General features: G+C 21.0%; 1 protein-coding gene across 1 annotated transcript in view; it reads left to right on the forward strand.

Annotated features, from left to right (window-relative positions):
• Nucleotides 1-7,456, forward strand: part of LOC117175702 (NADH dehydrogenase [ubiquinone] 1 alpha subcomplex subunit 8) — a 9,529-nt gene extending 2,073 nt beyond the window's left edge. Inside the window, exons 2-3 of the mRNA XM_033365492.1 lie at nucleotides 3,150-3,328; nucleotides 7,085-7,456. Coding sequence (XP_033221383.1) covers nucleotides 3,150-3,328; nucleotides 7,085-7,301 — 396 coding nt within the window. The 3' untranslated portion in view covers nucleotides 7,302-7,456. The remainder of the gene's footprint in view (nucleotides 1-3,149; nucleotides 3,329-7,084) is intronic.
• The last annotated feature ends 4,567 nt before the right edge of the window (nucleotides 7,457-12,023 follow it).

The raw sequence follows: 12,023 nt of genomic DNA on the forward strand, positions 1-12,023 counted from the left end.
TTCAACAAAATAATTAAATTTTCAACTAAATAATTGAATTTTTAACAAAAAACTTGAGTTTTCAACAAAATTATTAAACTTGCAAAACATTAATTAATTTTAAAACAATAACTCCAATTTTGTACAAAAAATTTAATGTTTAACTCAGTAGTTCAATCTTTTACCCAAAACTTGAATATTCCAACAAAATAGTTGAATTTTTAAACAATAAATTGAGTTTTTCAACAAAGTGGTCCAGTTTTTAATCAAAAACTTTAATTTCCAACAAAATAATTAAATTTTCAACTCAATAGTTCAATTTTTTACCAAAAACTTAAATATTCAACAAAATAATTAAATTTTTAACAAATTCGTTATATTTTAACCATATAGTTGAATTTTCAACAGCAAACTTGAGTTTTCAACAAAATAATTAAATCTGCAAAATATTAATTAAGTTCGCAACAAAATAATTAAATTTTTAACAAAATAGTCGAATTTTTAAATAAGAACTTTAATTTTAAACAAAAAATTAAATTTTTAACTCAATTGTTCAATTTTTTAAAAATACTTTAATATTTAACCAAATAATTCAATTTTCAACAAAATATTGGAATTTTTAAACAATAAATTGAGTTTTTTTTAACAAAATGGTCCATTTTTCAATCAAAAACTTTAATTTGCAACAAACTAATTAAATTTTCAACTCAATAGTTGAATTTTTTACCAAAAACTTGAATATTCAACAAAATAAGTAAATTTTCAACAAAACAGTCGAATTTTCAACAAAGTAATTACGTTTTGAACAAATTGGTCCAGTTTTTAAACAAATACTAGAATTTCCAACAAAATAATTGAATTTCTAACAAAAAAACTTGAATTTCTAACAAAATTATTAAATTTGCAAAATATTAATTTTGCAACAAAATAATTAAATTTTCAACAAAATAGCCAAATTGTCAAACAAGAACTTCAATTTTTAACAATATCATTAAATTTTCAACAAGTTCGCTAAATTTTAACCATATGGTTGAATTTTCAACGAAATAATTAAATCTGCAAAATATTAATGAATTTCGCAATAAAATAATTAAATTGTCAACTGAATAATTAAACTTTCAACGCAATAATTGAATTTTTTCACCAAAAATTTGAATAGTTAACAAAGTAATTAAATTTTCAACAAAATAGTTCAATTTTCAACTCAATTGTTCAATTTTTTTACAAATACTTGAATATTCCACAAAATAATTAAATTTTCAACCAAATATTTGAATTTTTAAACAATAAATTGAGTTTTTCTGAACAAAATGGTTCATTTTTTATTCAAAAACTTTAATTTGCAACAAAATAATTAAATTTTTAACTCAATAGTTCAATTTTGTACAAAAAACTTGAATATTTAACAAAATAATTAAATTTTCAACAAAATCGTTAGATTTTGACCATGTAGTTGAATTTTCAAGAAAAAGCTTGAGTTTTCAATAAAATAATTACGTTCTGAACAAATTGGTCCAGTTTTTAAACAAAAACTTGAATTTTCAACAAAATAAATAATTGAATTTTTATCAAAAAACTCGAGTTTCTAACAAAATAATTAAATTTACAAACTGTTAATTAATTTTGCAACAAAATAATTAAATTTTCAAGAAAATAGTCGAAATTTAAAACAAGAGCTGCAATTAATTATTTTCAATAATTATTAGCAATAATAATAATAATAATAATTTTTAATAGTTAATAATTACTATAGTAAGGTTGAAAATTGAACCACCTTATAAAAAATTCGTTTTCTTTTTATTGAAAATTAATTATTTTCAATAATTATTGATAATAATAATAATTTTTAATAATTACTATTTTAAGGTTGAAAATTATTATTTCCTGGTTGAAAATTGAATAACTTTGTTGAAAAATTCGGTTTTTTTTCTTGAAAATGAATGATTTTCAATAATTAATAATAATAATAATCTTTTTAATAATTAATATCAACTATTTTAAGCTTAAAAATGATTATTTCCTGCTTGAAAATTAAACAAACTTATAAAAAAATTCGTTTTCTTTTTATTGAAAATTATTTATTTTCAATAATTAATAATAATAATAATAATAATAAAAAATTTTAATAATCACTATTTTGAGGATGAAAATTAGTATTTCCTGGTTTAAAATTGTTTTTGTAAAATTGTATTCAATTGTTGCAAAATTCGTTTTCTTTTTATTGAAAATTAATGATTTTCAATAAATAATAATAATAATAATAATTTAGTATAATAAATTAGTATTTCCTGGTTTAAAATTGAACAAACTTATACAAAATTTGTTTTCTTTCTATTGAAAATTAATTATTTTCAACAATTATTAATTAATAATAATAATCATTTTAATTTTTAATAATTAATATCAACTATTTTAAGCTTAAAAATGAGTATTTCCTGGTTGAAAATTAAACAAACTTATCAAAAAAATTCGTTTTCTTTTTATTGAAAATTAATTATTTTCAATAATTAATAATAATTACTATTTTGAGGTTGAAAATTAGTATTTCCTGGTTTAAAATTGTTTTTGTAAAATTGTATTTAGTTAATGTAAAATTCGTTTTCTTTTTATTGAAAATTAATCATTTTCAATAATTAATAATAATAATAGTAATAATAATTTTTAATAATTACTATTTTAAGGTTGAAAATTAGTATTTCCTGGTTTAAAATTGAACAAACTTATACAAAATTCGTTTTCTTTTTACTGAAAATTAATTATTTTCAACAATTAACAATTAACAATTAATAATAATAATCATTTTAATTTTTAATTATTAATAATAACTATTTTAAGCTTAAAAATGAGTATTTCCTGGTTGAAAATTCAACAACTTTGTAAAAAATTCGTTTTCTTTTTATTGAAAATGAAGTTTTTTTTAAATTGAAAATGTCTTTTAAGTTGAAAATTCATGTGATTTATTTATAAAATCGTCTTTTCATATAAAATTAATGTTGTTGGTTTAAAATTTAACTAATTAGTATTAAATATATGTATTTGGTTAACAAATCGTCTGTTAGAAAAAATCTATTTTTTTTCTTTTCTAAGCGCCCGAAATTTATTTAAATGTTATATTAATAATTAAATTTTAATTAAATTAAGTTATTTAAATCTTGTCTTAATTTCTCTAGGAGTTCATGCTTTGTCGAACGGAATATCCGGACGATTGTCGTCAGTGTTTAGATCTGGGGAAGCAAGTGACTTCCTGTACACTGGATTTTTTTAGAAAATTGAAAAAAACCTGCTACGATGAATTTACGCAATATTCAAACTGCATCGACAAATCTAGCGGAGATTCAGCCTTTGTTCCGTAAGTATTTCGGCTAATGCGACTTTTTTTTGCTTTTTATTAAACAATCTTTTTCAACTTTTTCGCTAATTATCTAGAAATTTTTCTCAATGTAATGTTTTTGCCAAATTGTTGAATTTTCAAGTTGAATATACTAATTTCCATCAAAAAATATAAAAATTGATATTTAAACAAGAAAAACCACAAAGAAATTTTGTAAAATCTTATTTTTTTAACCAGAAAGTTTCCTTTTTATAAAAAAAAATTTATATTTTCTGTTAAAAAGAATTGTTAAAAAAATAAATCTAAAAATTATAAAATCTAAATCTCAATAATAAATAAATAATAAGTATATTTATTATATTTATTTATTATTATATTTATAAATAATAAAAAAATAATAAATATATTTTCTAACAAATAGTTTAATTTTAAATATAGCGGATTAATTTTCTATCGAAAAAATTTTTTTTTTTAAGAAACTACATGAATTTTTAACCAAAAAGTTAAATTTTGAACTAAAAAAAGTTACATTTTCAACTAAAGTGGAAAAGTTACAATGATTCAAATATTTCACAAAAATTTCAGAAAATTTCAAATGCTTTCATAAATATTTTTCAATAAGATTTCAGAAAGATTTCACAAATTTCAAATGCTTTCATGAATGTTTCCAAATATTTCATAAATATTTCATAAAATTTCAAATATTTTACAAAGATTTCAGAAAATTTCAAATGCTTGCATAAATATTTCAATAAATTTTCAAAAATATCACAAAGCTTTTTTATATTTCACAATAAATTCAAATATTTCACAAAGATTGCAGAAAACTTCAAATGATTTTATTAATATTTAAAAACAATTTTAAAAAATATCACAAATATTTCACAATAAATTCAAATATTTTACAAAGATTTCAGAAAATTTAAAATGCTTTCAAAAATATTTCCAAAGATTTCACAAAGATTTCAGAAAATTTTAAATGCTTTCATTAATGTTTCAAAATAGTTCCAAAAATATCACAAAGATTTCAAATATTTCACAAAAAAAAATTTAATATTGTACAAATTTCAAATGCTTTCTCAAATATTTCATAATATTTTCAAAAATATCGCAAAAATTTCAAATATTTCAGATAATTTCAAATGCTTTGATAAATATTTCCAAATATTTCACAAAGATTTCAGAAATTTTCAAATATTTTACAAAGTTTTCAGAAAATTAAAAATGCTTTCATTAGTATTTCAAAAACTTTCTCTAAAAATATCACAAACATTTCACAATGATTTCAGAAAATTTCAAATATTTTACAAAGATTTCAAAAAATTTCATATGCTTTCATTAATATTCCAAAATATTTCCAAAAATATCACACAGATTTCAAAGATTTCGGAAAATTCAAATTATTTGATAAAGATTTTAGAACATTTCAAATGGTCTCATAAATATTTCCAAAAATATCACAAAAATTTCAAATATTTTCACAATAAATTCAAATATTTCACAAATATTTCAAAAAATTTCAAATGCTTTCATAAATATTTTCCAATATTTACAAAAATATCACAAATATTTCACAAAAAAATTTAAGGTTTCAGAAAGAATTTACAAATTTCAAATGCTTTCATAAATATTTATAAAAATTTCCAAAAATATTACAAAAATTTCAGAAAATTTCAAATGCTTTCATTATTATTTCAAAAAATTTTCAAAAATATTTCTAAAAATATTACAAAAATTTGAAATGTTTCACAAAAAAATCTAAGATTTTACAAATTTCACATGCTTCCTCAAATATTCCAAAAATTTCACAATCAATTCAAATATTTCACAAAGATTTAAAAAAATCTCAAATGTTTTCATAAATATTTCCAAATATTTGACAAATATTTCAGAAAATTTCAAATGGTTCAATTAATATTCCAAAATATTTCCAAAAATATCACACAGATTCCAAAGATTTCGGAAAATTTAAATTATTTTATAAAGATTTTAGAACATTTCAAATGCTTTCATAAATATTTCCAAAAATGTCACAAAGATTTCAGAAAATTTCCAATGTTTTCATTAGTATTTTAAAAAATCTTCAAAAATATTTCTAAAAATATCACAAAGATTTGAAATATTTCAAAAAAAAGTCTAATATATTACAAATTTCAAACGTTTTCGTAAATATTTCCAAAAATTTCACAAAGATTTCACAATAAATTCAAATACTTCACAAAGATTTCAGAAAATTTCAAATGTTTTCATAAATATTTTCAAATATTTGACAAATATTTCAGAAAATTTCAAATATTTAATAAAAATTTCAGAAAATTTAAAATGCTTTTATTAGTATTTCAAAATATTTGCAAAAATCTCACACAGATTTACAAAGGTTTCGGAGAATTTAAGTTATTTTATAAAGATTTTAGATCATTTCAAATGTTTTGATAAATATTTCCAAAAATGTCACAAAGATTTCAAATATTTTATCAGTGAATTCAAATGTTTCACAAAGATTTCAGAAAATTTCAAATGCTTTCATGAGTTTTTCAAAAAATATTTCTAAAAATATCACAAAGATTTGAAATATTTCGAAAAAAAATTTATGATTTCACAAATTTCAAATGCTTTTATAAATATTTCTGAAAATTTCACAAAGATTTCACAAACATTTCAGAAAATTTGAAATGTTTTCATAAATATTTTACAAAGATTTCAGAAAATTTAAAATGCTTTAATTAATATTCCAAAAATATCACAAATATTTCAAATATTTCACAATAAATGCATATATTTCACAAAGATTTCAGAAAATTTTAAATGCTTTCATGAGTATTTCAAAAAATTTTCAAAAATATTTTTAAAAATATCACAAAGATTTGAAATATTTCAAAAAAAAGTCTAATATATTACAAATTTCAAACGTTTTCGTAAATATTTCCAAAAATTTCACAAAGATTTCACAATAAATTCAAATACTTCACAAAGATTTCAGAAAATTTCCAATGTTTTCATAAATATTTCCAAATATTTGACAAATATTTCAGAAAATTTCAAATATTTAATAAAAATTTCAGAAAATTTAAAATGCTTTTATTAGTATTTCAAAAAAAATTTTTAAATGTCTCCAAAAATATCACAAAGATTTCCAAATATTTTACAAATATTTCAGAAAATTTCAAATGCTTTCATTAATATTTCAAAATATTTCCAAAAATATCACACAGATTTACAAAGATTTCGGAAAATTTAAGTTATTTTATAAAGATTTTAGATCATTTCAAATGTTTTCATAGATGTTTACAAAAATGTGTCACAAAGATTTCAAATATTTTCACAGTAAATTCAAATGTTTCACAAAGATTTCAGAAAATTTCAAATGCTTTCATAAGTATTTCAAAAAATATTACTAAAAATTTCACAAAGATTTCAGAAAATTTCAAATGTTTTCATAAATATTTTCAAATATTTGAAAAAAATTTCAGAAAATGAAAAATATTTTACAAAGATTTCAGAAAATTTAAAATGCTTTAATTAATATTCCAAAATATTTCCAAAAGTATCACAAAGATTTCAAATAATTTTACAATAAATTCAAATATTTCAGAAAATTTCAAATGCTTTCATAAATATTTATAAAAATTTCCAAAAATATCACAAAGATTTCAGAAAATTGTGAACTATTTTCATAAATATTTCCAAATATTTGAATCTTTGATTAAAACGGCCAACTCGATTTCGCAGGAGACAAATCTTTGAACAAATTCGTTGATGATGCCTATATTGCAGGTGTCGCAAGACCCAGAAAGTCTACGATGCCTGTGTCCTGTCCAATTTGAAAATCGAGCGTCCGCGAATCACATATTACGCGGAAGCGAAAATAGTCGACTCGAAGAGACCTCCTCCGCCGAAAGAGCCGAAACTCAGATTCCCGGATGCCACTCCTGGTCTGCCGGAAGATGCGCCACAACCAGAGTCTTCATATCCGCATCGGTCATTCATATAAATTCTCTTATTCCCATTTCCTCTTCCAAATAGTCACGGTCACGAAGAAAAGGGAAGATTTGTTTGTGGCATCTATCGTGTTAAAAAGTTGGCGAAAACCCGCCAGGATTTGAAAAAAAAACCCCTACAGCAATGCAAATAAATTAGTAAATATGATTTTTTTTTTCTGGTGACATTTCAAATTCCTTTCTCAATTTTTATTTCTTAAGTGGAACTTTAACAATTTTTCAGCAAGTGGATTTATTTTAGAATTATATTTGTTGAACTAGGAAGATTTTACAGATTACACTTTTTTATGTTTTACAAAAACCCGGAGAAGATTTTACAGATTTGAAAATATTTCCGATAATTTACAAATATTTCGGAATGATTTTATAAGATACAGATTTTAGAAGATTTAAAAGTTTCACAAACATTTTAAAAGACCTTGCAAAGAATTAAAATATTTCACAAAAATTTTTTGCAGATGTTTCCGAAGATTTCATATAATCTGATTAATATGTCGCAGATTTCAAGTGCTTTCATAAATATTCCAAAATATTTTAGAAGATTTCTAGGATTTCACCAAATTTCCGGTAATTTTAAAATGTGTCATAATAAATTCAAATATTTCAGAATTATTTTACAAAAATTTCAAAAGATTTTCAAAAATCTGATAAAGATTACAAATATTTTACAAAAAATTCGAAGGTTTCATAAAAATTTCACCAAGTGTCCAAAGAATTTATAAAAATTTCACAAAAATTATGCAAAAATTAAAAAAAAAAAAAACTTACAAAGCTTTAAATGATATCACAAAAATTCTAAGATTTCACAAAGATTTGACAAATTTTATATTCTTTCATAAATATTTCTAAATATTTCTCAAAAATTCCTAAACAATTCAAATATTTAACAACAACAAAAAAACTAATATTTCACAGAAAAATTTCAAAAATTTGAGCAAATTTCAGATAATTTCAAAATATGACAGAAAGATTAATTAAAAATTTTAAAAATACTACAAATTTTCGAAGATTAAAAAATTTTTTAAATATCTTGCAAAGAATTAAAATACTTTAAAAAAATATTTGCAGAGATTTCAAAAGAGTTCAAATAATCTCATAAAAATATCGCAGATTTCAAATGCTTTTATAAATATTTAAAAATATTTCCAAAGAAAACGAAAAGATTTAAAACATTTCACAAAAACTTCACAAGATTTAAAATAATCTCACAAAGATTCCAAAGATTTCAAAAATTTAAAAGAAGATTAAAAAAAATCTAATAAAGATTACAAATATTTCACAAAAACTTCAAATGCTTAACAAATATTTTTAATATTTCACAAAAAACTACGATTTTACACATTTCAAATGCTTTCATAAATATTTCAAAAAGTATCGAAAAGATTTTTTTTTTAATTTCATAAAGGAATACAAATATTTCACAAAAATTTGAAAAGATCTACAAATATCTCACAATTAATGTAAATATTTCACAAAAAAAAACTAATATTTCACACAAATATTTTACAAAACATTGCAAGGTTTTACAAAAATTTCACCACATGTCCAAAGAATTTATAAAAATTTCAAAAAAATTATACAAAAGTTTCAGAAGATTAAAAAAAAAATCTTACAAAGCTTTAAAAGATCTCAGAAAAAATTCAAAGATTTTACAAATTTCAAATGCTTTCATAAATATTTTAACATATTTCCAAAAATATCAAATATTTCACAAAAAGGTCATAAAAAATTCAAATATTTTGAAAGCGTTTTACAAAAATTGTAGAAGATTTAAAAAATCTCAAAAAGATTCTCGAGATATTTCACAAATTTAAAAATTTTCATAAATATTTCCAAATATTTTCCAAAATATCACGAAGCTTTTACAAAAATTTCGGAAGATTATAAAAAAATTATATATTTCCCAAAAAATTCTAAGATTTTACAACGATTTCAAAAATGTTAAATGCTTTCATGAATATTTTGAAATATTTAAGAAGATTTCAAAGATTGGAACAAATTCCACATAATTTCAAAATGTGACAGAAATATTTCATAAAAATTTTTAAAATATTAAAAATTTTTGAAGATTTGAAAGATTTCTCAAAAATTACAAAATATCTTGCAAAGAAAAATATCAAATATTTAAAAAAAATGTCATAAAAATTCAAATATTTCGTAAGCGTTTTACAAAAATTTTAGAAGATTTAAAAAAAATCTTACAAAGATTCCAAATATTTCAAAAATATAAATCCTTTCATAAATATTTCTCTATATTTTCCAAAATATCACAAAGCTTTTACAAAAATTTCAGAAGAGTAAAAAAAAATCTCATAAAGATTACAAATCTTTCACAAAAAAACTACGATTTCACCAATTTCAAATTCTTTCATAAATATTTCAAAAAGTATCAAAAAGATTGAAAAAATTTCATAAAAAATTTAAATATTGTAGAAAAATTTGAGAAGATTCCGAAAAATCTCACAGTGATTTTATATATTTAATATAAAAAATTAATATTTGACACAAAATTTAAAAAATATTATATAACAAATTTGAAGGTTTCACAAAGACTTTAGAAGATTGAAAAAATTCCACAAATATTTCACACATTTCAAATGCTTTCATAAGCAATTCGCAATTTTTCCAAAAATAATTCACAAAGATTATACAAAAATTTCAGAAGATTTTAAAAAAAATCTTACAAAGCTTTAAAAGATCTCAGAAAAAATTCAAAGATATTACAAATTTCAAATGCTTTCATAAATATTTCAAAATATTATAGAAGCCTTCAAAGATTTGAAAAAATTTCAGATAATTTCAAAATATGACAGAAAAATGTCATAAACTTTTTTAAATATTACAGATTTTCGAAAATTAAAAAAAAAATTTCTCAAAAATGTCAAAATATCTTGCAAAGAATTAAAATATTCTGAAATTTCACCAAGATATTTCACAAAAATCGAAGGTTTCACACAAATTTGAAAATTTTCGTATTTTGTTTTTAAAAAACTACTTTTGTTGGTAGAAAAGGTTTTTTTTTAACTTTAAACATTCTTCTTTTTCGTTGAAAATTTAAGTATTCCAGTCAAATATTCATCATTTTATGTTTTAGCTTCGAAATAAGTAGAATTGGTTAAAAAATAAAATTTTTTGGTTGAAATTGAATTTTTTTTATTGAAAATTTATCATTTAAATTAAGAATAAATTACTTTGATTGGAAAATAAGATTTTTAATTGAAAACTTGTTTTTTCTTTCGACGAAAAGGATTTTTTTTATCGAAAATTTAACTATTTTTCTGAAAATCCGATTTTTTTTCGTTAAGAATTTAATTTTTAACAGGAATTTCAACTAATTATTCTATTTTCACAAAGATTTCAAATATTTCACAAATAAATTTATATTTCACAAATTTCAAATGCTTTCATAAATATTTCAAAAGATTTCAAAAAAATGTCATAATAAATTCAAATATTTAACAAGCATTTTACAAAAAATTTTGTAAAATTTAAAAAAATCTCACAAAGCTTCTAAATATTTTGCAAAAAATCACAAAGCTTTTACGAAAATTGTGGAAGATTAAAAAAACCTTAAATATTTCACAATAAATTCGAAGGTTTTACAAATATTTCACAAAAATTTCAAATATTTCACAAAAAATTCTAAGATTTCACAAAAATTCGACAAATTTCAAATACTTTCATAAATATTTCTAAAAATTTCATAGAGAATTCAAATATTTCAGAATTATTTTACAAAAATTTCAGAAGATTAAAAAAAAAATCTCATAAAGATTACAAATATTTTACAAAAAATTCTAAGGTTCAACCAAATTTTCAAAAATTTCAAATTCTTTCATAATTATACAAAAAAAATATGTAAAAATTTTCCTTACAAAATTTAAATATCTCGCAGAATTAAAAGATTTAAAAAGAAATATTTAACAAAAAAGTCGAATATTTCACAAATTTAAAATGCTTTCATAAATATTTCTAAATATGGGGAAATGGTATATGATGCAGATGGAATACTAGAGGCTTTCAGAGACTATTTTAGGAGACAATTCGGAGATGAAGCTATAGGACACCACAACTGCGATGTTGAACACGATGCGATGGAAAACTCAATTGAGAAAGTCTGTGTCACTGAGGTTAGGGATATAATTAAGAACTTGAAAAACGGTAAGGCTGCAGGAGTAGACGGTATTAACGCTGAAATGTTTAAACACGGTGGCGCGTACATACCACATAGACTGTGCGAATTGATAAATTTATGTTTCGAGATGGGAGACGTCAAAGACGATTGGAAAGAAGCGATTATCGTACCAATATACAAGAGAAAGGGAGATAAAAGCGAGTGCAATAATTACAGAGGGATTAGCTTATTAAGCACTGTAAGTAAAATATATTCAAAAATACTTATTCGTAGGGTAATGAAAATAACAGAAACAAAGATTTGGGAAGTCCAAAGTGGGTTTATGCCAGGAAGGTCATGTACGGATCAAATATTTAGCTTACGGCAAATAACAGAAAAAAGTTTGAGAGTAGGAAAAAAAGTTTTCTGTGCATTTGTTGACCTAGAAAAAGCTTTTGACAAAGTAGATAGAAGTAAACTTTGGGAAGTAATAAAAGAGTATTCGCCGTGAGCCGCCGGTTGGAGGGGATAGATGAAACGATGTTAGCGCGCGGGGTGGCGAGTAATGAGTTTAGCGGGCGTGCGTTTTGATTGCATTTTA

This window comes from Belonocnema kinseyi, chromosome 1 (genome assembly GCF_010883055.1).
Source record: "Belonocnema kinseyi isolate 2016_QV_RU_SX_M_011 chromosome 1, B_treatae_v1, whole genome shotgun sequence".
Classification (NCBI taxonomy): Eukaryota; Metazoa; Arthropoda; class Insecta; order Hymenoptera; family Cynipidae; genus Belonocnema; species Belonocnema kinseyi.